Source organism: Stegostoma tigrinum, chromosome 43, assembly GCF_030684315.1.
Source record: "Stegostoma tigrinum isolate sSteTig4 chromosome 43, sSteTig4.hap1, whole genome shotgun sequence".
Lineage (NCBI taxonomy): Eukaryota > Metazoa > Chordata > Chondrichthyes > Orectolobiformes > Stegostomatidae > Stegostoma > Stegostoma tigrinum.
The window spans coordinates 8,944,873-8,972,476 of record NC_081396.1 but is presented as its reverse complement, the minus strand read 5'-3'; the positions used below and the strand labels follow the sequence as shown (position 1 = coordinate 8,972,476).

The 27,604-nt window shown below is 43.6% G+C and overlaps 1 protein-coding gene across 3 annotated transcripts; it reads right to left on the bottom strand.

Annotated features, from left to right (window-relative positions):
* On the bottom strand, positions 1–26,941 carry LOC125449078 (gastrula zinc finger protein XlCGF8.2DB-like). Of its 3 annotated transcripts, none has more exons than XR_007246809.2 (3): positions 26,891–26,941; positions 25,778–25,874; positions 1–2,202 (listed from the first exon to the last, which is right to left on the bottom strand). XR_007246809.2 is itself a non-coding variant. In XM_048524698.1 (3 exons), exon 3 carries the CDS (start codon positions 24,684–24,686, stop codon positions 24,024–24,026), a length of 663 nt encoding a protein of 220 aa, XP_048380655.1. In that variant the 5' UTR covers positions 24,687–24,776; positions 25,778–25,874; positions 26,891–26,941; the 3' UTR covers positions 23,827–24,023. The 3 variants fall into 3 exon arrangements, 1 of the variants encoding a protein (XP_048380655.1); XR_007246810.2 differs by lacking the exon at positions 1–2,202 and adding an exon at positions 20,018–23,792; XM_048524698.1 differs by lacking the exon at positions 1–2,202 and adding an exon at positions 23,827–24,776.
* Positions 26,942–27,604: the final 663 nt, after the last annotated feature.

Below are 27,604 nucleotides of genomic sequence, written 5' to 3'. Positions count from 1 at the left end.
TGTTGCCTGACCTACTGAGCTCTCCATGCATTGTTTGCTTCTGGACTAAAAGAAATTTCTCAAAAGCAAAGTTGCTGGAAAAGACCAGCAGCTCTGGCAGCATCTGTGAAACAAAGTAACCCTTCCTCACTGGACCAGAAACGTTAACTCTGTTTCTTCCTTCACAGATGCTGCCAGACCTGCTGGGCTTTCCCAGGAACTTTGTTTTTGTTCCTGATTTACAGCAGTTTTTTTTTAAATTTAGGAATGTCTCAATGCCTGGTGTTCCTGTTGGAGTAAGTAAGTACAAGTGGCAAAGAATCAGCAATGTTTCTGTCACAGATTACACTGATCTATATTACCATTAATAGCAACTTATCGTGGGGAAGATCAATAGTATCTGTACACTTGGTCTTCAGTTTCAAATTATGAGAGTTTATTATATTCATTCACGAGACATGGGTAGTACTAGTGAATGCTTATGTTCCATTGCCAGTTGGTATGGAGCATGTGGTGGTGAGCTCCCTTCTTGGATTTCTGCAGTTGTTGGGCTGTAGACACAGTCACAAGCCTAGGAGGAGGGGAGTTCCACGATACTGACCCAGTGACATTGCGGGAACAGTGATATAATTCCAAATCAGGATGGTGAGTGTGTTGAAGGGGAACAGGCAACTGGTGGTGTTTCCATGCACTAGCTGCCTTTGTTTCGAGGTGGAAGCTATCTCAGGTTTGGAAGATCCCACTGAAGTTGTTTTGGCGCGAGCATTGTTGAACGACTCCAGTGCATCTTGTGGATAGTCTACATTGCTGAATGTTCTTCTGTCTGAGTTTAAACGACTGAGTTCCAACACAACAGCAGCAGAGCATTTGTTAGGAAGGTTGTGGACTCTGACAATTCCGTCGGTTCCAAGATGGTGGCGGCAATGATGAGGTGGGCCCCAGCAGCATGTGGTGATGCACTCGGAGCACATGAATGGTCTCTCCCTCGCAGTGGACACATCCCAGGTCAGATGATCGCTTGAACTCAGTCCCGCAGTGACAGCACCTGAATGATTTCTGGTCAGTGTGAACTTGTCAATGGGACATCCACTAAAAAGGCCTCTACTCTGTCTAAACCCGTTGGTGTGTCAGGAGGTGGGAATTCCTTCCCACGAATGGAGATGAATGGCCCCTCCCTCATGCGACTCTGTCAATGAACCTCCAGTTCAGACGGTCATGTCAATCCTTTCCTACAGGTTCCCCATTGCCACAGCATCTTCAGTCTGACAAACCTTGTGTGTCGAAAGGCCAGATGGTCGGCTGAATCCCGAGCCAGACAAATTTACAGCCTTTTATACAGTTATACAGCATGGAAACAGACCCTTCAGCCCAACCAATCCTGGCCAAACACATGCATTCACCTTATGTATGGCTCTCATGACGTTATTAACCTCTATAAATGATCAGCTCTCAACCTCCTAAGCTCCAGTGAGAAAAGTCAGAGCCTATCCAGCTTTTCCTAATAACTCAAACCTTCCAAACCTTTCCTTCAATGTTTATACCGTGAGACACAGAAACAGAATTAGTCCCTTTAGCCCATCCAGTCTGCTCTGCCGTTTGATCGTGGCTTATACGTTTCTCAAACCCATTCTGTTGCCTTCTCACTATGAATCTTGATCGCATTACCAATCAGTAATCTATCTATCACTGTCTCAAATACAATGAGTTCCACAGATTAACCACCCTCTGACTGAAGAAATTTCTTCTCATCTCACTTATAAAGGGTTGTCCCCTCACTCTAAGGCTGTGCCCTCAGGTCCTACACACTCCTACTTGTGGAAAGATCAACTCCACAAGCACTCTCTGCAGGCCTCTCAGTTTTCTGTAAGTTTCAATGAGATGCCCCTTCATCCTTCTAAACTTCACTGAGTACAGACCCAGAGTCCTCAACTACTCCTCATGACTCCCCCCAACTTCTTCTCTGGGGATCATTGTTGTCGACCTCCTCTGGACTTATCCAATGCTAACGCATTCTTTCTTAGATATACGGCCCAAAACTGCTCACAGTATTCCAAGTGCTGTCTGACCAGAGCATTATGCAGCTTCCCGTGTGGCACCTTGTCACAGGACTTCCAGAAATTCAAATATATCATGGCCAGATCCGGATGAATCACGTGACTCGAGAGGTTTTGACTTGACGTTCAGCTTGAGATTTGTTCCTGAGAAAACTCCCTTCTCAATGCCCTGTCAAATGAATATATGGAGAAAAAAGTGACAATGAAAGCTGCTGGGTTATCACAAACGTATGCCATAACAGAACACAAATGTCCAGCAAGGAAGGAAGCCAACCACCTGGTCTTGACATACACAAGATTTGGGTTTTTATGTCATGAGGGAAGAGATACAAAGTGATAAAGAGAGGAGGAGGAGGAGGAGAAAAGGTAATTGCTTCATCGAACTCTAATGCAACCAGATGCTTGACAGAATCTCCCAAGGCCTCCCACAAGCCCCAATGCCTCAAACAACAGCAGCTGGTGCATGGGAAATCCCTCACCTTCAAACAAGCAAGTTCATGCTGGAGGCACCGAGTCAGTGTGTGGGAACAGATTTATTTGATCATTCAACTTGCTACATTACCAGTGAGTTCACCAGACAACGGGGTTTAGATTTTGATGTTTGTCACATAATGGGGAAGCAATGGTTTAATTGTATTTTCAACAGACTGTAATTCAGAAACTCACCTAATGTACTGCAGACTCGGGTTCGAATCCTGCCACAGATGGTGGAATTTAAATTCAGTAAGGAATCTAGAATTGAGCGTTTAAAGATGACCATGAATCCAATGTTAATTATTGGTTCACTAATGTCCTTCAGGGAAAGAAATCTGTTGTCCTTACCTGGTCAGTCTTACATGTGATTCCAGACCCACAGCAATCTGGTTGGACACTTAACTGCTCTTTAGGCATTTAGGGATGGGCAATAAAAGTAAAAATCCAGAGTGAACCACGATCACTGTGATAGTCAGGGTTTATTTCTGCTCACATTTTTAAAAATCCTATAACAGAGCTAGAATTTCACATCTTAGCAGTTATTTTACTCTATTTTGTATTGCTTACTCTTCAAATAAAGTAGCTTTCTTCAGGCGGTTGTCAAGGTTTGAAATTGAATATAGTGATTTCTTTGTACTTCTTGCAATGTAGGTGCTGTATTCATTGCTTACGATGGAGTCTGCTCTTCAATGGGAACAACAATCACAAACTCGATGATCACTCTACGGGACGAGCTCCTTTTTAATTCTGTGAACTGGACACTGAGCTTGCAATCACTTGTTATTTAAATTCACACCCACTCTGCCCTCTGTATCCTCGGCCTCCTGCGCTGCTTTCGTGAAGCACAATGGGAGCTCAAGATACAGCAACTCATCTTGATTCAACACTTGCTGGCATTCATGGTGTTTCTAAAATTCGAGAGAGCTGGAGCGTGTGGTGAGTAGAGAGTGGCATGTGAAGGAGGCCTCCTGCAGCATAGGTCGCAAAACCAGGACAAACCAGGCCCAAGTCCAGCCCAGCCCCCAGTCTCCTGGCGAGCAAGAAGCAGGTCACACAGGCTAGGCTGTAGCTCCAGGTCCACTGCTAAGCCCGAGTGCCTGAAGGAGGAAATGTGGCGGTCTCCCGATGTGGTGGTAGTCTTGTTACAGCATGGCAGCCTTGTCCCAGAGTAGAGGTGCTCTTCGTCTTCAGCTTCTGGGCATTCCAGGGGCCTGGCGGGGAATTTCATCCAGGAGTGGCAGTTTCGGCCAGGAATGCCAGCCTCCTTGAGCAGAAAATTCCAGCCCAGTATTCCAGCAGCCTGGCATGGCGGGTCTTGTCCCAGAATGGGGGTCTCATCCCAGCTGCATCTTCAGGGTATTCCATCGTTCCTTAATCAGCTCTACCTGAGCCCAGGAGTGTTGACTGAACTATGATCAACTTTTGTCTTAAATTTTGCATTTCTTTTACTATTATGCATTATTTCTGACATTGATGCAGGCACCCTTTAAGGCCAACTTACAAAACTTTTCATTGTATTTTTCATGTAAAGTACACGTGACAATAGATTTCTATTATTTTCTATTCTTAAATACACACATTGCTGTCCCAAATGAACCCTCCTCCCCTTCCTGCAGTAGATTTCTATTCTAAAAACCCGCCGCTGTACCAAACGAACTCTGCAGCCGGTGACGTCATTGCTGAAGGTCATGTGACGTCCATCGGTTGGAGGACCAGCTGCACCCGCTCGGTCCTCCAAGCCCGCCCACACACTTCCTATTAGTCGGGGCTGCTGCCAATCAGCCGGGCCTCACTGCAAATGAAAAGCAACTACTGTGAGAGAGAGAGCATCTCCCCCTTGAGAACAGAAGCTTGTGGTCTAAGTTAGAATCCAAAGTGGGAATCAGTACCTAATTTATTGCAGTATAAGCGCTGCCTGACATTTTCCCTCGGTTTACTGATGATTAGCATCAGACTGGTGGGGCAATAATTAGTCGGCTGGATCTGTTCTGTTTTGTGCCAAGGCCAACTAGATGTTAGAGACCAACTAGTAGTTTGCAAAGATGGTAGAAGCAAAGATATGCTTTTTGCTAGTAAGGTGGTAATTGCTTGGTTGAGGAAGAGAGAGACACACAAGCATCAACAATATCAGCAAATGTGTGGAGGTTGTGTGACCAGTTACTGGACAGAGGGTTGAGGGAGCAAGAGGCGGATTCCATGGACAAGTTGAGCAAGAAGTGAATATAGAGGAGTATGGGTAAGAAACTGAATAAAGGTGTAGGTTCTGCACTCAAAAGAAGGGAGCTTTAGAGGCAATTTTGCACAGAGAGCCAGTCTGAGAAAGAGAAGCAACAGAGGCAGCCGAACAGATTGTCTCAATTTTCGAAGCAAGTACGAGCTCCCCACATTTCTTGTTGCAGGGGAGGATGGAGAAGGCAGCAGAAAGGATGAGCCTTTTAAAAATATATATCTTGTATTCAAGATATTATCGACTTTGTGGTCTGCATGTTTAACACTAAGAATTTATTTAACTTCTTTTCAGCATAATAATGGATAGGAAATGTGGTTGAGGATCATCGGCATTATGTGAATCAGACCCTACTTAACTCATAGATCTTACAGAATCCCTACAATGAGGAAGCAGGCCACTCAGCCCATCGAGTCCAGTGCGACCCTCTGAAGAGCATCTCAGCCAGACTTACCTCCCCTACTCTATCCCTGTAATCCTGCATTTCCCATGGCTAATCCACCTAGCCTGCACATCCCTTGATACTTTCGGCAATATAGCACAGCCAATGCACCTAACATCTTTGGACGGTGGAAGAAAACCAGAGCACCCAGAGGAAACCCACGCAGACGAGGGAAGAATGTGCAAACTCCACGCAGACACTTCCCTAAGGGTGAAACCGAACCTGGGTCACTGGCACTGTGAGGGTGCAGTGCTAACCACTGGGCCAACTGCTGCTGCCATTGATTTGGTTAACCAAATGCAATGACAGTAGTTACTTGTGAATGTACTGAAGGTTCAGTAGGCTGGACAACTGATTAAATCTCTGCCCACACTTGGAGCAAATAAACAGCATCTCCTCAGCGTGATTGCATTTGCATTCAGAAAGTATGAACAATGTTTGAACCTAGCGCTGCAGTGAGAGCACCCAAACAAACAAACAGTCTCTCGTCACTGTAAATGCATTAATGACTGATCAGTTGATCAGAACTTTTAGAGCATTTCCCACTCTCAGGGAATTTAAAACGTTTCTCATCAGCGTGAACCTGCTGATGCCTCAGTGGATGGACACAATCAGTGAATCTCTTCCCACACTTGAAGTAAGTGAATGGCTTCTACCCCGCGTGGATTTGCTTATGTATCAGAAAGTTGATGGTTGAATGAATCCTTTCCCACCCTCAGAACATCTGAAAGGCTTCTCCCCAGTGTGAAATCGCTGCCGTAGCACCAAAGCAGATGACTGTAAGAAAGCCTTCCCACACTCAGAGCAGGTGAATGGCTTCTCCTCAGTGTGAACTCACTGATATACAGTGAATTCAAATGATCGCTTGAACTGAGACTCACTGAACGGTTTCTCATCAGTGAGGAGAATTTGATGGGATGTCAGTTTTCCCAAATTTATGGCACTTGCTGCTAGATGAACTCTCCCTAGCGTGAACTCATTGAGATGTTTTAATACAAGTGTTCTGACTCAGAACATCTGAACAGTGTCTCCCTAGTGTGAATTCACTGCTGCTCATTGAGATCAGACCCTCATTTTAAGTCAGTCTCACAGTGAGAGCATCTAAAAGGGGTGTGAACATGTTGATTGGATATGACTTCCTCCGAGTCCTTATTGCACTCTCCACAGTCTGGACATTTAAAGGGTCTCTCCCCAGAGTGAATTCACTGGTGTATATGCAGCCTGGTTGACTGAATGAATCCCTTTCCATGCTCAGGCCCATAAACCTCCAAGCATGGACTGATCCAAGTGTCTTTTAAACATTGTATTGATGCCAAAATCCACCACTTCCCTCAGAAAATTCATTCCACATGCTAACCACTATGTAAAAACTTTGTCCCTCATGTCTTATTAAATTTCTCTCCTCTCACCTTAAAATTATGCCCCAGTCTTGAACTCCCCATCTCGGGGAAAAAAACACCCACTGTTAACCCTATCTATATCCTTTACGATTTTATAAACCTCTTATAAGGTCACCTCTCAACCTCCTGCACTCCAGTGTAAAAACACCCCAGCCCCTACGGCAGCCTGTATTTACAACTCAAACCTTACATACTCAGCAACATCTTGGTAAATCTCCTCTGAACCCTCTGCAACTTCGTAATATCCAATCTAGAACTGGGTGACCAGAACTGGCACAGTACTCCAGAAAAAGGCTCACCAATATCCTGTGTAACCTCACATGACTTCCCAACTCCTGCACTCAAAGCACTAATCAATAAAGGCAAGTGTACTAAATGCCTTTTTAACTGTCCTGTCTATATGTGACACAAACCTTCAAAGAACTGAGTATCTGAACCCACTGTGTTACAATGCACAGCCACTTTCCATAAGCAGTAAAAAGCAGACTGAATAAATTCGAACCAGCACAAGACAACAGCACTGAGGATGTCACCTGGTAAGGGGACGAAACGTCTGCTATCAATCCTCCTAGCTCGGCAAACGCACAACATCCACAATCAGCACCCGAGACATAAACCTTCACTCAAACCCTGAATGCTGGCATTACTCAGCAGGTCAGACAGTGTCTTTGCAGAGAGAGAAACAGTCAGAGAATAGAGATGGTGCAGAATTTAGTGGTCAACAAAAGTTCAGAAGTGGAAGAGTAATGGACTGTGTGGAGAAAAAGCAATTCACAGTTGGAAAGGTACTGTGGACATTAAGCTGGTAAGCAGCACATGGGTGGGGGTGGGCAGGATGGAAACATTGATTAAACATTGAGTAGAAGTAACAGTGAAGTACTAAAAGGAGATAAAATACACCCATTAGCAGAAACAGATTAATTCAGACAATGTCAGGAAGAGTATCTTGGAAGGCAGAGGCAAAAACAGCACATTGTATGCACGTGAATTCAGATCCACAGCAAAGGAGATAACACCAACTCCAGAACCATGGAATCTCTCACAGATAACAAAGCACAGCACTAAAGCCTCAAAATCACACTGTAATCAAGAAAAACATTTCTGAAGTTAGTTCACTCTCTTCATATTTAAGATCCCCTGCTGGAGCCTGTAGCTGGTAAGATATCAGAACACTGGGGATGGAGAAAAATGTCATCATTGAGGAAGTTCCCAAGGAGTGGGTGATGTCACTGCATGATGACATCACACACAAGAACAGAGACCCTGGGTCTATATAAACCAGCGATCACCACACATTGTAAATGGTTGGGCGGGTCCATGAAAGGGGTCAAAGAAGATCCACCAGAACAGTTCAAGAAACAAAGCAAGTTTGATGCAGAGAAATTGAGATTGCCCATGGGCGCAAAGGAGATTGGGGAGAGATCGGACAGACCTTTGTGGTAGGTTTAGATAATATAGATCAATAAAAGCTGCTCCCATTAGGCAGTTAGTTAAAAAGATTATAGAATACAGATTTAAGATTGTGGACTGATCTGCACCATGCACGTTCTTCTGTTCTAAGGGTAGGGGACTCCTGGGTATTGTAACCAGCACTGAAAGTACAAATTACTGTACGAGGACTGACTTGTGCATTTTGGAGTATCAAATGGAACCTGAAAACCCACACAGGAAAGATGTTGTTAAACCTGAAAAATTTACATGGATGTGGCCAGGATTGGAGGGTTTGAGCTGAATAGACTGGGGCTATTTTCCCTAGAGCGTCAGAGGCTGAGGGTTGACCTTATAGAGCTTTGTAAAATCATGACAGACAATGGAAAGGGTGAATAGCCCATGGTCTTTTTCCCAGGGTAGGGGAGCCCAAACCTGGAAGGCATAGTTTCAAGATGAAAGGGGAAAGATTTAAAAGGAAGAGAAGGGGCAGCCTTTTCACGCAGAGTGTGATGCATGTATGAAAGAGCTTCTGCAGAAAGTAGTGGAGATGGGTACAATTACAACATTTAAAAAGGCATCTGGATGGGTATATGAACAGGAAACGTTTAGAGGGATATGGGCCAAATGCCAGCAAATGGGACTAAATTAGTTTAGGATATCAGGTTGGCACAGATGAGTTGGACTGAAGGGCCCATTCCCATGCTGTACAACTCTATGACTGTATGACTCTTTAATGATGTCAGTAAATAAATTAGACCGTCACTGATCTGGACCAGAGACTGATGTGACAATGTGATGCACACAGTCTTGTTTTGTGAAGAGTCACAGAATTCATACAGCTCAGAAACAGTCCCTTCAGTCCATCATGTTTGTGCCAGCTCCCAAATTCAACATCTCGTTCAGGGGCATTCTCTTGCCTCTCCCCAACACCCTGTACATTTTTGCTTTTCAAATAACCATATGTTGGCCCGTGACACGTTTCCACCAAATCCTCAGTTAGTTCATCCCAGGTACAGATCAGTCACCACTTAAAATGTTCTCCCCCTTCACTTTTGTTTCTTTTACAAATTACTTAAATTTTCAAGCTCTCGTTCTCAATCATCTCATGAGTAGGGACATTTCGCCCTATTGATTTTATTCAGATCTCTCATGATTTTGAATTGGATCTACACTTGGCTTCCTTTCCACCAAAAGAAAGGGTCTTAACTTCTCCACCTAATTTCAAAACAAAAATTCTTCATTGCTGAGCCCATTCACATTAATCTTTTCTGGACTTCCGCTAATCCCTTCACATCCATCCTAAGGCGTGGTGCCCAGGGCTCCACACAGAACTCCAGCTGACAGCAAACATGTATCTTCAAGATGACCTCCTTGTTCTTGCCACTAATAACAACATTAGGATATTATACATCGTATAAGCTCCGCTCTCAACCTCTCTTTCTACATTTAAATACATATGTACAAATATACTCAAGTAACTGGCCCTTTAAAGTTATATCCTTTATCTTACATTGTTTCTGCATGTTCATCCCACCAAAATTTATGACTTGAAACTTCTACACATTGAACTTCATAGATTTCTGATCCACTCACCCTACCAACCGAGTTATGTTGTTTTGAAGTTCTGCATTATCCTCACAACTTATTTTGATTACAAATTCCATATAAATCTACACATTTTGAAATTGGCTATGTATGTCAATGTTTAGATCATTAATGTGTGTGTTATGGAAAACTAGGTTCCAAACAATGATACCAAGGGAAGTTCACTAGATTCCAAATCAGAAAAGTATCCATGAAACAATACTCTGTTTCCTTTCTCTCAGCCAATTTTGTACCCATTTATTCTTTCCCCCAATGAATTTACACTTAGCTCACATGTCTGTTGTGGGTCACAAACCTTTTGGAAATCTTGATCTAGCATTAACAACAATCCTCTGCTCAACTGCTTCATATAATCAATAAAATCCCTACACAGTGCAGCAGCAGGCCCTCCAGGCTATCAAGCTCATACTGCGCCCCCCCCCGCCCCCTCCGAACAGCATCCCACCCAGATTCACTTCATCCCTGCATTTCCCACCCTAGACACGATGGGCAATGCAGCATGGCCAATTCACCCAACCTACACATCTTTGAAGCACCGGGAGGAAACCCATGCAGACACGGGGAGAATGTGCAAATTCCACACAAAACAGACACCCGAGGCTGGAATCGAACCCGTTTCCCTGGCGCTGTGAGGCAGCAGTGCCAACCACTTGCTCTTATTGAAGCCAGGAGAGAAGTACAACGAATGGCCAAAACACTTTGCTTGCTGGATAGCCATGCATTCAAATCATTCTGTGTCTTGGTCTCATGCTTTCGATGTTCTTAACAAGGAAGGAAAAGGATATAAATGTTTTATTCAGCGATATGGCATCCCCAGTGGGGCAGAAGATACCCTATACAGTGCCCAGATCCTTGTGCACGTGCCCTGTGGGGTGCTGGTGAGGCATGCACAGTGCCAAGACCCACATGGCGTCCCAGGGAAGGCCGAGTTGCAGTGACTGAGGGCGGGGCTGGGGCTGGGATGTTCTGTCTGTGGGAGATGTACTTTAACAGTGTGACTTCACTGAAATACACAAGCCCTGGTCACAGCATATCTGGAGAACTCTGTTACGTTCTGAGCCACAAACCCTAGGAATGATTTGATGCCCTTGTGTGAGTATCGCACAAATTTTGTGTGTAAACTGAACTCCAATGTTTAGGTGACAAGACAAAATCACACGAATCCAGTGCAACAAAGGGGAGCTGTTCAACCCATTGAGTCCAGGCTAGCTCTCTGCAGCAATCCAGTCACATCCATCCCCTTGTGTTCTCCCTGTATGCTCGCATCATATTTTTCTCAAGTGCTGGTTAAGTTTCATTTTGAAACCAATCATGTTCACTTTAGCTCCCCTCAGAGTTCTGAGGCATCACCATTTGCTGTGGAAAAATGTTCTCATTGTATCCCCATCTGTCTCTAACTCAGAATCCTTAATCTGTCCTTGGTCTGCGTACAGTCATCTAGTGGGAAATGATTGTCTTTCCTCAACTTTAATCTTGTACATCTATTAAGTCACCTGCCACTCTCCTTTACTGAATCCATTCTGCTAAGTTTTCTCTGCATGCCCCAAAGGACCCTCACACTTTTCTTTTAAATTGTGACCAGAATTAGACACAACACTCAAATGAGAGTTTTAGAAGTGTTCAATGTTGCTTGCCTCCCTTTAATCTCAATACCAATATTTATGAAGCTTGAGGTCCAATTTGCTTTGCTGATGAATGGATATATTTTGCTACCTTCAAAGATCTGCATGCATGAAAGACAAATCCCTCGGTACCTGCACTCTCTTGAAAATTGTCCTATTCATTATATATTGCCTCTTCTTATCCCTGTTGCTAAAATACGTCACCTCACTATGAGCAAGGTATTCAATGGAATTCAAAGTGTGATTTTAATCAAAGATTTCCCAGATACCATTGGTGACTGATAGGGGAGTTAGACAAATGTTTTCCACTGAGTGGAGAATCCAGGACAAGCAGGCACAGACTCAACATAGTGTCAGGTTACAGCACCTTTTCTAGGCAAGTGTTTGAGATCCTGACATCTCTCTTTCGGTGCAGAAACTACTGAACTCCGTAATGAAGTTAGAAAGTGACAAACTGAAGGATGAGCTTTATCTCCCATTGAGTTTCATTGACTCAAGTGTGTGAGGCTAAAAACAAAATGGGAGTAGGGCAGAAAAATAAAATAGCAAATGACCAGAAGCTCAGGGTTCAGCTCGCAGACCAAATGCACGTTGTTCTGTGGTGTAATCACACTGTTCCTGGAGTGGAACAGATCGCATCATGAGCGGTGAGCTAGTAATTGCAATGCAAAAAGTACAAACAAATCATTTTAAAGCTGAAAATAAAACACTTTTTCAGGTCACACAGTGTGAAGCTGGATGAACACAGCAGGCCGAGCAGCACCAGAGGAGCAGGAAAGCTGACGTTTCGGGTCGCGACGCTTCTTCAGAAGAAATGTCCCGAATCGAAACGTCAAGCTTTCCTGCTCCGGTTCTCCAGCATCAGCAGTTCCTACTATCTCTGTAACTTTTTCAAGTCAGTCTGAAGAAAGATGCTTCACCTGCAGTCTCAATTATTAAATGCAGAAAACTGATTGCCAAAATACTAAATCCTATCCCAGCTGTAGGCTAAAATAAACCCCAATGTCAAACTGAACATGGTTCACATGATTAACAACAAAATTCAATTTCTGATCTCACTGGGTCGAATGGCTAGTCATGTTCCCGCATTTCTATATTTCAATATATTTTTCAGCAAATTGAACAACAGATTGAACGCCTTCCGGCAGAAGGAGCAGGTGAATAATCTCTCTCCAGCCTGAACCTGCTGCAGAGAATCCTGGAAGTGGTGGTTTTGCTATGCAGCAGATGGTCTTGTCCTTTGAGTTGGTGAGTTTGGGAGGTTCTGTCAAAGTTCTGGTCAAATTGCACAGAGATGAAGCCTGCATCCTTTCCCACTCCTCCACCTCTCTTTGCTCTCCTGCAGAGGCCCGAGTATTGTCCAGGCTGGGTGGCAGATTCCCATTCCCGAAGGACGTCACTGAACCAGTTGAGTTTTTACAAAAGTCCAGCAGGTTTTATGGTCACGTTGTCCTCTACCCAGCCCCACAAATTAATGGATTGATTCAGCTCATTATTCCATCCTGCCTTTGTTTTTTTGCGAGATCTCAGCCACATTTCCTTGTTTCTGTTTTAAATACAGTTCACAGGTAATGACGGTGAACATTTGTAGTTTAGAAACTCCAACGAAAGGTCAGTTCACATTCTGACAGAGATATTCAGTTCATACTGAATGTCATCAGACTTTGATCATGGAAGTCAAAATTGGCGTTCACACTGAGAAACCATGGAAAAGCAGGGACTGTGGGAAGGAATTCAAATATCCATCTCACCTGGAAACTCATCGGCGCAGTTACAGTGGGGAGAGGCTGTTCACCTGTCCAGAGTGTGGAAAGGGATTTACTTGCTCAACCTATCTGCTGACACATCAGCAAATCCACACTCTTGTATCAAGTGTGGGAAGGGATTTACTCAGTCATCTGCACTGGTGACACACCAACAAGTTCACACTGGGGAGAAACCTCTTAATTGTTCAGACTGTGGGAAGTGCTTTAAAAATTCCTGAGAAGTGATATCCCATCAGCGCATTCACACAGATGAGAGACCATTCAGATGCTCTCACCATGGGACTGGGTTCAAACGATCAACTAGCCTCACTGACCACCAGCCAATTCACAGTGGGGAGAGACTGTTAGCCTTCTCAGAGTGTGGGAAGAAGTTCACTCTGATCTTCCACCTCCTGGCACACCAGCATGTTCACACCAATCAGAGATCTTTCAAATGTTCAGATTGTGGGAAACGCTTTAAAAAGTTCAAGAGAACTGATGTCCCACCAACATGTTCACACTGACAAACAACCATTCAGGTCCTTGCGTTGCGAGACTGGGTTCAGATTTGTGGCTGACCTCACTGTACACCAGCAAATACACACAGGGGAAAGGCCATTCACTTGCTCCAAGTGTGTAAAGGGATTCTCACAATTATCTGACTTGGTAACGCACCAACAAGTTCACATGTAACAACAGCAATTGGATTTTGCTGCTGATCGTGTTTGACAGCAATATTATTCCAATGGTATCTGTTTCTACTGATGTTAATAATCTGCACTTAAGGTATAGGTTTCAGCTTTCTGGATAAACATCAAATAAACTAGCCTTGGATCAAGCATAAAATGTGATTTTTTTTTTAAATACCTGTAACATAGGTACATGGTGGTTAAGCGTTTCTCCCTCTCTCCTGCCTCCTCCATCCTGACCTCCAGCAGCACCAGTGAGTAGCTCATGGAGCTTCTTTGTCATTGAGATTGAGACAGTGCGATCAGCTGTTTCTGCTGTGTCCCTCTCTTTCATGGGCCCACCAGGCCAAACACCCTTGCAATTTTCCCTTGTATTAGTCTGGAACTTGCATCTTACTCCAGTTCTCTCTTGTCAGGCCCTTTCAGAGATCACCGTGACCTGTTCTCACTAAATCGTAGACCATCTAACTCTTCTGTGTTAATTAATATCATTAATGGCTTTCTTTCTTATTTTCCTGGTTCTCTTCTCTCTCTCTCTCTCTCTCTCTCTCTCCTTTAAATCCACCATCAGCACAGAACCTAAGAGAAAGTAAACTTTGACTCCACCATCCTTACACACCCTTCCCCTATCTCCATCGTCCCCTTCTTTTCTAAACAAGACATTGGTTAGGCCAGCTTTTTTTGAAACACTGGATTCAATTCTGGTCTCCCTACCACAGGGGAGATGCTGTTAAACTTGAAAGAGTGCAGAAAAGATTGACAAGCATGCTGCCGGGTCTGGAGGGTTTGAGCTATAGGCAGAAGCTGCATAGGCTAGGCCTGTTTTCCCCAGAGGCTAAGGGGTGACCTTCTAGGGGTTTATTAAATCATGAAGGGCACTGATCAGGTAAATAGAAAAGGCTCTTTTCCCTGGGGTGGGGGGGTCCAAAACTAAAGGGCATAGATTTAAGATAAGAGGGGAAAGATTTAAAAGGGACCTAAGGGCAACTTTTTCATACAGAGGGCAGTGCTTGTATGGAATGAGCTGCAAGAGGAAGCAGTGGAAGCTCCAATTATAGCATTTAAAAGGCATCTGATGGATACATGTATAGGATGCTTAGAGGGGCATGGGTCAAATGCTGCTAAATGGGACTAGATTCGTTTATGATATCTGTTCGGCATGGATGATTTGGACCAAAGGGTCTATTCCTATGCTGTACAACTCTGTCTCTCTCTCTCAATTAAAGGTACTTGTTGAAAATGCTCTCTTCAGGTTAGCATCTTTCCTAATGTCACTTTCCCTGACTTGGTGTCACATGTTTTTTCAAAAAACTATTCCAAATCATATTGGGAAATTTTATTGCAGTTTTGTTATGCATAACATTGAGAGGCATAGACAGGATGAACGAGAAGAAACTTCTCCCTCTTGTGAAGGAATCAATGCAGCGGACATATAATTAAGTCAAGGGACAAAAGCTTTAGAGGGGATGTGAGGACTTTTTTTAAAATCAGAGGGTAGTGAGAATATTGAACTCACTGTCTCTAAGGGTGGTAGAGGCAGTAACCCGCAGAACACATAAGTAGTATTTAAATGCACACTTGCAATGTTAATGCATGCAAAGCTATGTGCCAAGTGCAGAAAAATTGGATTACAATAGTTAAGTAATTGTTTCTCCAACTTGTACAGACTTAATTGGCTGCCTCAGTGTCTCTGCGCCAATGGCTTTCCAGTTTATATGGACATCTAAACCATTTCCCACACTCACCACATTTCCGCAGTTTCTCCCCACTATGACATAGTGTGTGTCTGCAGTAACCAGATGATCAGCTGAAACCTCATCCACACTCAATGGCTGTGGTTTCACCCCACCTTGAACAGTGATGTTTCCTTCCATGTTCAAAATATGATGAAATTTGTGCTGTGATAAACTGAACAACTCAGTGTGCTGCCCGCCTCAGAGAGACACCAATTAGTACACAGGTGAAGATACAGGGGAGACATTTAGAGTTCTATCAAACCACAATTCATTTATTAAATACTTAAACAAATAACATACCCTCGTAACTACTAGAGAGAAATCTCAATCACTGTCTTTCACAATCCTGATTTCTGTAACTGAACCCAAACATAATAACCCAAGCGAGTCTGCAGCTGGGCAGGCCAAATCTCTTCTTTCAGAAAAACTTATTTCACAACGTTAATCTTTGAAGTGTTGCTGAACAAAGGGATTTCTTCAGGCTCTTTATACACAAGTCTCTGTGCCGAGAATGCGCCTTCTTTGGAATTATGCATGCACATGACCAATCCTGAATGCTTTGTCCAAATGTATGCCTTCTCTCAACGGACCAGTAATTTCTAGTTTCCTGCAGTTTTAACTCTTAGCAGACCTGGCTGACTCAGCATCAATCCATTCACAAAACAGCCCATTGTTGGTCCTCATCAGTTCCTTTAATCTTCAGCCTTAACCAACAAGTCTGATCCTGTTGTGATGTTTTGTTCCAGTTTCCCGAATGCAAACCTTCACTATCAATGTCCTGTTTAATCGAGTGAAAATAGCAAGGAGTGTGTGAGAGAGGCACAAAAATGCAAAGGTAGATTGTGAAATTGGGCTGATTGAGTTGTTCATTTGTGGGGGTCCAATGGGAAAAAGAATAAACAGGCTGCAGACAGCAAGTTTTGCTTCTTTGTCTTTCTTTTTGTATCATCACTCTGCCTCATTAATAAGTCATTAGATGTGAAAGATGAACGCAGTTTGAAGGACAAGTTTTCTCCATTCTGAACAATGGCTGCAGGCTCCTCCCAGTCCTTCCAAACAATGCCCACTGTAAAGATGGTGGGCACACTTGCAAAATGTTGCCCAGCGCCCCCGGTAGATGGTGGCCATTCCCTACGCCCTATCATGAAACCTGGAGCCGTCTTCTGCAAGCAGGCGAAAGGAAATATTTTGAAAGCCAGCCAGCTGAGCCACCGTCCGGTCTATTGCTTACTCCATTCCCCTTCATTCTCAGACTTTATGGATTCAAAAGACACAAAACTGAGCAGCAGCAGCCTGTCAAAGGATTACGACTACGCATGCGCCCCACAGAAATTAGTCTTGGACAGGAACTACGCATGTTGAAACTCACAAAACAGATGAATGAAATAGATTAATCATCACGTGCTTACATAAGTGCAATGAAAAGTTTACAAGTCACCACTTAGACAGCTACCAAGGTACCTAGGTACAGATTATTCAGTAAAAATTCCCAGGGGGAAAGAAAATTAAAAGTCCAGCATTACAGATCTTCAAAAGTACAAAATCATAGTCATAAATTTGAAAAGTAAAGAAACAAAAACTTCAGAAGAGTCTTCCACTATAATTTAACAAAAAACAAGTATCCACGCTGACTGATCACAGCTCCAGGTCAACAGGAAGAGAGGAATGGGACTAGATGACCACATGGTAATGGCTGGTCCTCAAGCAATAAACGTTAATGAGAGGCAGGGCTGGGGTACAGTGTGGGTGTGATTGGTCTTCCAAACAAGGGGAGCAAATGAGTGGCAGGCCCAAGCACTCCTTTACCTTCTCTGCCCTGAGGAGAATGACCTCACCTTTTTTGCTCCCCAGTGGGATGTGGGATGGACCAGCATTTTATTGCCCATCCCTACTTGCCCTTGAGAATATGGCGGTGAACTGCTTTCTTGACCAGCTGCAGTCCATGTTCTGTAAACAGATTCAGAATATCCTTAGGGAGGGAATTCCAGAATGTTGACCCAGTCACACTGAAGGAAAGGTAACAAATTTCGAATTCAGGATGCCGAGTGGTTCAGGTGGTTGTATTTTCATATACCTATCAGCGCTATCCTTCGAGATGGAAGTGCTCAGAGTTTGGAAGGTGTGCGTCAGGATTTTTGGCAAATTTCTGGAGTGCATCGTGTAGATAGTATTTACTATTGCTATTCAGTATCAGTGGTGGGGAGTCGAGATGTCAGTTACTCCCTGCAGTACCCCTTCTTATACTCTAAGAATAGCTTCTCCAGTTCCTCTACGGAACTGAAAGTCTCATCTCAGAAATTATTCTGAGAAACTGACCCCGCACTCTCTCCAAGAACTTTACATATTCTGGTCCTTAGAATTGAACATAATATTGCAGCTGAGGATTAACCAATGATTTATGAAGATTTAGGAAACCTTCACAAAGAATCATGAAGCTTGAGCAACTTAACATTTCACATTCTAAGATTAGTGGTAATACAATTTTAAACAGAGTGCCTGGGAGTGTATCATTTAGTTTATTCTGCCCCTCCTCACGCCTCCTTACAAAATTCATTGTACACTGTGAATCATTTTGCGATGTTCTGAGTATGCAAAAGAGGCAAAATGAAAATGACTTTCTTTCTGCTTTACAGCTGATTTAAAGTTGTAAACTTTGCTCCAAAGATTGCATTGGAATTGAGATTCATGGTGACTTGTTTTATGCAGAATCAACTTCAGCAGGAAGTCAGTGAAATGAAGAGGAAAGTTCCCATACAGCAGTTCTTCAAGCTTCAGTACAGTTCTGACAGGTCAATCAGTTCCATTCTCAGCACAGACCACAATTCTCAAAACTGTCCACAAGAGTTTACCTAATGCAGTGGGACCGATACTTGTGCCTTAAACAATCCAAGTCCCAAAAAAATCTGCATTAATCTGGGTAATCCCACCAATTGCTACTTATGAATTTTACTCTGCACAAACTGATGATATGATACACTATCAAAGTGTGGAGCTGGGTGAACACAGCAGGCCAAGCAGCATCTTAGGAGCTCAAAAGCTGACATTTCAGGCCTAGATCCTTTTTCTGATGAAGGGTCTAGGCCCGAAACGTCAGCTTTTGTGCTCCTGAGATGCTGCTTGGCCTACTGTGTTCACCCAGCTCCACACTTTGTTATCTCGGATTCTCCAGCATCTGCAGTTCCCATTATTTCTGAAACACTATCAAGCTTGCTTTCTAACATGCTTAACATAATAAAATGTGTCAATATTTTTAAGGAAATTTCTTCAGGAAACAGTGGAAGTGAAAACTGACATTAGGAATGACGTTTAATAGAGTCACAGAGATTGACATCATATGCAGAGGCCCTTTGGCCCATTGTCCTCATGCCAATAATCACTTCTAATCCCATTTTCCACCACTGGACCTGTAGCTTTGTATGTTGTAGTGTTTCAAATGTGGATCTAAATAATTCCTAAATTTCCAGAGGCCCAGCTTCTTTTAGGCAGCAGGTTCCCATTGTCTCAATGACAAAATTTCTCAAATCCAGTCCACAACTCCTGCATTTAACGTAAAACTGTGCCACCTCAACAGTGACCCCTTTACCAAAGTTAAAGTTTCTTGATATCTACCCCATGTACGGCCCCTCCTATCTTTGTACATCTCAATCAGGTACCCTCTCAGCCTTCTCTGCTTGAGGCAAAACAACCCTAGCCTATCAGTCTTTCTTCATAGTTGAATTGCTACAGCCCAAGCAGCATCGTAGTAAGTGGGGGATCCTGTGTGGAACAAGCATCTTTTACCAGGTGAGATGGGGAGATGTTTATGGAGGTAATTTCAGAGCTTCACAGCCAGCCAATGACACCAATTGCGGAATAATTAAAATCAGGGAGAACAGAATGAGAAAGGAGCAGTATTCCAAATGGCTGTGTGACTGGGGAATACAAAGACAGACAGAAACAAGATTGCTTGGAATCTACACTGTCAAAACGCCTCCCGATTTTTGTGCATCTTAGTCATCTAAATTTCAGAGAACCCAGGCCTGGTTCACTCAGGAATCATAGGACAGTCCCCTCTTTACAGGGACCAGTTTAGAGAAGCAATGACATTCCATTTCCCTTCCTATTCACTTGCTGTGTGTGCTGTGATGAATGAATCAGGACAGCCAGGCCTCTCCCTGCCTCATCGTTCTGTAATTTTTTTTAAGAATCCCTATAGTGTAGGAACAGGCCCTTCGGCCCAACAAGTCCACACCAACCCATCTGCATATTCCTCCTAATCTACACACTCCCTGAACTCTATGGGCAATTTAGCAATGCCAATCCACCTAGCCTGCACACTGTTGGACTGTGGGAGGAAACCCACATAGACACAGGGAGAACATGCAAACTCCACACAAACAGTCACCCAAAGGTGGAATCAAACCTGGGGCTCCAGGCACTGTGAGGCAGCAGTGCTAACCACTGAGCCACCATGCCACCCCTAATCTCTAACTCAAACATAACTAAGTGTAGAGCTGGATGAAAACAGCAGGCCAAGCAACATCTGCAGAGCAAAAAAGCTGACGTCTCAGGACCGTGACATTATCATTTTCTGATGAAGGGTCTAGGCCTGAAACGTCAGCTTTTCTGCTCCCAAGATGCTGCTTGGCCTGCAGTGTTCATCCAGCTCTACACTTTGTTATCTCGGATTCTCCAGCGTCTGCAGTTCCTATTATCTCTAACTGAAACATGTCTCATTTCTAGTCTTCTTGACAAATTGCACAAGTCCATATTTTCTTACATTTTATTCCATCTGTCATTTTCTTTCCTGCTCACTTATCCCAAATGCCTCCTATCCTTTTTATAACTTCATTTCCTACCTACTTTTAAATCAACAAATACAGTGATGATATAGTCAGTCTCGTCACTGAAGTCATAAGAAAATTGAAGTCCCAACACTGATCCCTGTGGCACTTAACTAATTACAGCTCTGACCCGCAAATCATCCAGCTATCTCCACTCTCTGCTCCCTGTTATCTAACCAATCCGGTATTCATATTCATATCATTCTCTTCACCAGAAGCTTTTCGTGTCGTCACTTATTAAAATGTCACTTAGAAATCTCAGAACACGTCTGCAGGGTGCGTTTTATCCACACTGATTCCCCAAAAAACAGTAATAAACTTGTCAAATGCTATTTTCCGTCACAGACCCAACTGACTCTGTAGACTGCATTTCGTTCTTCTAAGTGTCATTCTAATAACCTCCCAAATAGATTCTAACAACCTCTGTGATCAAAATCAGGCTCAGAAGCCTGTTAATTCCTGCTTCCTGTATCTTTTGTTTCTTGAACAGTGGAATTATATTTGTGATTTTTTAATTTGAAGGGATCTTTACAGAATTGTGAATATTTTGGAAAAGTAGAACTAGAGCATGCGGTATTTCCACAGCCACTGCTTCTCAGACTCCTAGATGCAGGCCATCAAATTCTGGATACTTGTCAATCTTCAGTTCTAATCACTGTCTCTGTATCCTTTCTTTGATGACTGTGATTCTTTCAAGTTTCTGTCTCCCTTCCATGCCTTAATTTTGATAGATTACAGAACTTCACAGCACAGGATCAGGCCCTTCGGTCCATGACATTGAGACAAACATGACGCCAAATGCCTGCCCTTGCTCCAAATCCCTCCAATCTTTGCATATCATGTGCTTCTCTAAAAGTCTCTTAAATGCCCCTGCTGTATGTGCCTCAGCCATCATCCCAGCAGCACATTCCAAACTCCTAGCATTCTGTGCGTAAAAGCATACCTCTCGCATCCTCTCTGAACCTTCCCCCATAACCTTAAATGCATGCCCCCTTGTTTTAGACATTTCAACGCTGGGAGAAAGAGTCTGACCAGCAACGCTATTTATGTATCTCATAATTTTACACACTTCTTTCAAGCCTCCCCTGCTCAAGAGGAATCAACCAGAGTTGTTCTAGCTTCTCCTTATAGCTCATACCCTCTATTCCAGGCAGCATCCTGGTAAACAGCTTCTGCACCCTCTCCAAAGCCTCCACACCATTCCTGTAATGTGGCAACCAGAACTGAACACAATACTCTTCAGTGTGGCCTAACCAATGTCTTGTAAAGTTGCAACATGACATCCTGACTCTTGTATTCAATTCCCCAACCATAAAGGCAAGCATGCCATACGCCTTCTTTACCACCCTATCTAACTGTACGGCTACTTTCAGGGAACTATGGACTTGAACCCCAAGATGCTTCTGTACATCAGTGCTGTGAGGGCCATGCCATTCTTTAACATTTGATCTCTCAAAGTGATTTACCTCATACTTATCGTGATTAAACTCTATCTGCCATTTCTCAATCTATATTCGGGAACTGAACTATATATCTCTGTATCCTTTGACAATCTTTCACACTATTCACAACTCCACCGAGCTTCATATCATCTGCAAACTTATGAGCCAACCTGTGTACATTTTCATCCAAGTCACATATATCACAAAACAGCAAAGGTCCCAGTATGGATCCCTGCGGAACACCACTAGTCACAAACTTCCAGCCTGAAACACAACCTTCCACCACTACCCTCCGTTTTTTACAGGCAAACCAATTATCAATCCATGTGACCACGTCACCATGGATCCCACACATCTTAATCTTTTGGACGAACCTACCACGAGGGACCTGGTCGTCACCGCCTCAAAAAATTAAATCAAGTTGGTAAGACATGACCTGACCTGCACAAAACTATGCTAACTGTCTCTAATTCGGCCACGCTTTTCCAAATATACATAAATACTATTGTGAGAATACTGACGTAAATTTTCCCTCCCCCACTTAGTACTTTCCCACAAGGTCCTGACTTTTCCTTGTTCATAGCTATCTTAATACTTAAGGAGTTGCGATCACTGTTTCCAAAATGCTCTCCCACTGAAAGATCAGTCACCTGGCCAGGCTCATCAGCCAATACAAGGTCCAGTATGGCCCGTCCTCCAGTTGGGCTCTCCACATACTGTTTCAAAAAACGCTCTTGGATGCACTTAAATTCTGCCCCCTCTAAGCCTTTTGCTCTAAGCGAGTCCCAGTCAATCCAGGGACATTAAAGTCACTCCCAACTATGACAACTCTGTTTTTGTTGCACCATTCCATAATCTGCTTACATATTTGTTCCTCAGACTCTCAGTGGCTGTTGGGGTCTACAGTATAATCCTATCAGACTGATTGCATGCATTTTATTTTTGAGCTCTAGCCATGTTGCCTCAGTGGATGAGATCTCCAGCAGGTCCTCTGAGTGCAGACGTGACATTCTGATTTACTGCTCTAAGCATCTACTTTGCCCTCAATCCCTCTACTTGATGATCTGCTGCCCAGGTTCCCAGAACCCTGCCACACTAGTTTAAAACCTCCTAAGTAGCACTAGCGAAACTTCCTGCAAAGATAATAGTTCCACTCCAGTTTAGGTGCAACCTGTCCCCCTTGTCCAGGCCTGTCCCACCACCACTCCAGAACAGGTCCCAATGATCCAAGAACCTGAAACCCTGACCTCTGCAGCAGCTCCTTGGCTACACATTCATTTGTCCTATCTTTCTATTCCTTGCCTCATTAGCACATATCACTGGTTGTGATCCAGAGATTACTACCCTTGAGGTACTGCTCTTCAGCCTCTTTCCTAATTCCCTGTACTCACTCCACAGGATCTCATCCCTCTTCGTACCTACATCATCGGTACCAATGTGCACAAAGACCTCTGGCTGCTACCCTGCCCCTTAAGAATTTCATGCAACCACTCAGAGACACCCTTGACCCTGACGCTAAGGATGCAACACATCATCCAGGAGTCTCAATCGTGGCCACAGAAACGCCTGTCTGTGCCCCTAACCAGAGTCTCCGACCACTATTGCTCAGATGGATCCTCCTCTACATCAGAGCCAGTTGTGGTGCTGTTACGTACATACAATGCACACACCCCAAAAATATCTGTTCAACATTTCTGTCAATTCCTTAATATCTAATATTCATTCCCAAACTCAGTGGAAGAATAATACATGTTTATTTTAGAACCTCTGTTTTCATATTTCTGGTGAGTTTATCCCCTATTCCCACCTTTTAAAAACTCTATACTATTGTTAAATTCTTTGTCATCTTCACATAATTTTGATTTTTGTCATCTTTCAATTTTATGCGCCTTTAATGTTCTTAGTTATCCACAGATGTGCAGCCTTCTAGAATCCTTCTTTCACACTGGAAAGTAACTTTGCAGAAGGTACAGAAATATCATCTTAAAACGTCTGACACTATGTCTCGTCCAATCACCCAAAAACTTCATTGCTCAGGTCAGTTCAGGCATCTCTGTCTTCAGAGCCTTGTCTTTGCCATTATTCGACTTCCAACGTCTAGACTTAGGCAGACTCTTCTCTCCCTAAAAATGAATGGGAAATTCAACCTTGCAGTGACGACTGTTTAAGAAGCTGCATTATTATGAAGACGTTAAATCAGGTCAGTCTTGGACACAATTAACAGAAAAATTGAATCACTGTATTTACTTGTGAACTTATTGCACTTCATTGGGGTGGGACAACGGAGTGAATTCCTTTCCACATTGAGAACAGGTTATTGGTGCTATTTGATCATGCTGATGTCTGTACAGTGGCTAACCGAGCAAGTCCCCCAGACACTCGGGGCAGGTTGATGGTGGGGAGTGAACATACTGATGAGTCAGCAGAGTGGCTAACAGAGTGAATTCTTTTCCACACTCAGGACAGGTGAAAGGCCCCTTCCCAGTTTGAACTTCCTGGTCTGACAGCAGCTTGGATGAATGAGTAAACTCCTTGCCACACTTGGAACATATAAACAGTCTCTCCCCAGCGTGAACTCGCTGGTGACTCAGCAAGGAGAACAACTCAGTGAATCCCGTCCCACATTCAGGGCAGGTCAATTGTTTCGGCTGAGTGTGAATTTTCTGGTGTTTCAGCAATCTGGATGACCGAGTGAACTCTTTCCCACACTTGGAGCAGGTGAACCTTTCCCCAGTGTGAGTTCGCTGGTGTGCAGCGAGATGGGACAATCGCCTGAAACGACTCCCACAGTGAGAACACCTGAATGGTCTCTCGTCAGTGTGAACCTGTTGGTGTCTCAGCAGGTTAGATGACAGGGTGAATCTCTTCTGACAGACAGAGCAAAGGTATGGCTTCTCTCCAGTGTGAGTACGTCGGTGGGTTTCCAGCTGAGATGGATACCTGAATCCCGCCTTGCAGTCCACACATTTCCATGGTTTGTCCCCAGTGAGCTTATCAACACTGCTTTCTCCTTCCATACTCAGAATCTTATCAGGCTATGATAAATTCAGCAACTTTGTCAGACCCTGATGTGATGTTTGGATTGTAAATCCTCCACCTCGGATGTCCTGTGAAATTGAATTAAAGCGTAAAGAAGGAACTGAGAGAGAACTCGCGAGAACACAGAGGCAGGTTGTAAAATTGACTGATTGAAGGTGGTTACTTCTGGGGCCAGCACATTGAACTGTCTTAAGATCTTCAGGTCATCCAAAAACTTGGCTGCCCATGGACTAACATCAAGTTTACGAACCACCCTGTGTACACGGATCGACAAATATGATTAATAAGCACCCAAATTTAAAAACACCCATCCTTGCTTTCTGTCATAATTGTCATAATCCAATCTCTGAAATCTCTACACAACCCTCCAATATCTCTGTACTCATCTAATTCAGGTCATTTCAACATTCCCTGCTGGCTTTTCTTTCAGTTGCCAAGGTGGAAAGCTCTGGAATTTCCTTTCTAAACCTCTTCACTGCTAACTCATTTTTCTAACTGAGGATATCTATTAACGTTATCTCTTTGACCCAAGTTTTTAGTCACTTGGCCTTACATATCCTAATGTGACTCAGTATTTTCTACTATATACCATTTGTGTAAAATTCCTTGGATTGTGTTATTATTTGAAAAACGCTATAAGAGAAGAGAACAAATTGTTGTTGCTGCCTTAGATATATAGCAATGATTCTTCATTATCACTGAGAAAATAACATTTAACTCCTTAACGCACAGTATTGCGGGAGCACCTTAGCCACACAGACTGAAAAAGTTGAATAAAGTCAAACATCAACTTCTCCAAAGCTAACTGGGAATTGGAAATATTTCCTTTCTTGCTCGTGGTCCACACGTCAAGAAAAAAAATGTAAAGATATATCTATGTAAAATAGAGAAAATGCATTTACAAGAAATATTTGACTGGGTCAAGGCAGATAAAGGAGAGCTCTTTGCACTCACGGGTCATGAGAAAATTACAAAACAGAGATTTATGGTTTTGGGTAAGACCCACAGAGAAGATGCGAGGAAGAAATTTTATGCAGTGATTGCTAATGACTTTGAACTCAATGCTTACGTTCAGCAGCTGATAAGGCTCAGGTTGAGTGATACTGACTGCATTTGAAGCGATGCCTGGTTGAAATTTCCCCGACTGCCACTCCTCTTTGAATATACTGTGAAAGTAATTCAGAAAATTACCACTATCAGTATAGGATAAGAATTGTGAACAGACACTTGAATCATAGAACCCCTGCAGTGCAGATAGAGGCCATTTGGCCCACTGAGTCTGAACCAGCCCTCCGAAGAGCATCCCCACCCAGTCCCCATAACCCTGCATTTACTATGACTAAGTCACCTAAACTACACACCCCCAGACAATACAGGGAAATTTAGCATGGTCAATCCACCTAACCTGCACATCTTTGGCCTGTTGGAGGAAGCCAGAGCACCCAGAGGTGATTGATGCAGACGTGGAGAGAATATGCAAATTCCGCACAGACTGTCACCCAAGATTGGAATCCAACCCAGGTCCCTGGTGCTGTGAGGCAGCACCTCTCTTGTTTTAGTTTGCTGTGTGCAAATCGTCCCAATCTCACCTCTGTAAAAGGGATATTCCAAATGCATTCAGATTTAAAAATCACAACAATCCCTCCTCTTGATGCAGGATGATTGTCCCACATCCTCCCAGTTGTATATTTCCTCTTTGTGGCTGGCAGCCCCTCAATTCCAGAAATGATGTCTACTCAGTGTTGTGAATTTCTGTGGAGGACCTTCGTGCAACTCAATAAAGCCAGACACATGGGGCAGGACGACCCACGAGGTGGTGGGAGAGCAGAATTTGCTTCCTTTTGTTCAACCGCTCTGCCTTGTCAACAAGACATTGAGTGCAAAGGGCTAATGCAGCTTTATTGTGAAGTTGTCTCCACTGTGACTAATGGGCAACAAGCTCCGCCCAATGTTGTCCGGGGCGAGGGGGGGGGGGCGCACATGCGCCCTACTGTCCAGCTTCTCCCCAGGAAAGAAGGCGGACTGCAACACGGAGTGTGAAGTTCGGAGCTTGGGACCCCGTTCCGTGCAAACGGCGGACTGGAAGTTACTTTGTCGGTTTGATCGTTTGCAGAAAACATTTACGAAGCCTCTCCACCCATCCCCAGGAACCATCGCTCCCTCCGCCCCGTCTCAATCTCACCCTTTGTGGAACCGAGGGAAATACAGCCTCCACGCTGGTGACCCCGTTCCGCGCATGCTCTATACACTTGGACGACGACGCCTGCGCCTCACTTTGTTTTGTGACTGGCTATATTCTCTACCGCATGGAATGCTGGGTCAATGACCCGCCATTGAACATTCCAATCTAGGTCCTGACAATATTTTAATTTTAAATTTCTTAAGTTAATTTAAAGTTTCCAAACTTTTCAATTTTAAATGCTCTAGATACCAAGCAAAATTCTCAGACGTATAGTTTACAGTAATAACCATTTGGTGCGGATTGATGCAATAATACACAAAACGTCTTTTTATGTGTTAGGGATCATGGATTAGAGTCATTGATTGATATAGCACGGAAATTACACATTTATATAAACAATTTGGATGTGAATATAGGAGGAAAGGTCAGTAAATTTGCAGATGACATCAAATTTAGTAATGTAGTGGACGGAAAAGAAGGCTATCTCAGGGTACAGAGATAGTGGGAACTGCAGATGCTGGAGAATCTGAGATAACAAGGTGCAGAGCTGTTCTTCAGAAAATTTCTGAAGAAGGGTCTAGGCCCGAAACCTCAGCTTTCCTGCTCCTCTGATGCTGCTTGGCCTGCTGTGTTCATCCATCTCTGCACTTTGTTATCTCAGAGTACAACTGGACCTCGATCAGCTAGACTAAAGAGTGGCAGATGGAATTTAAA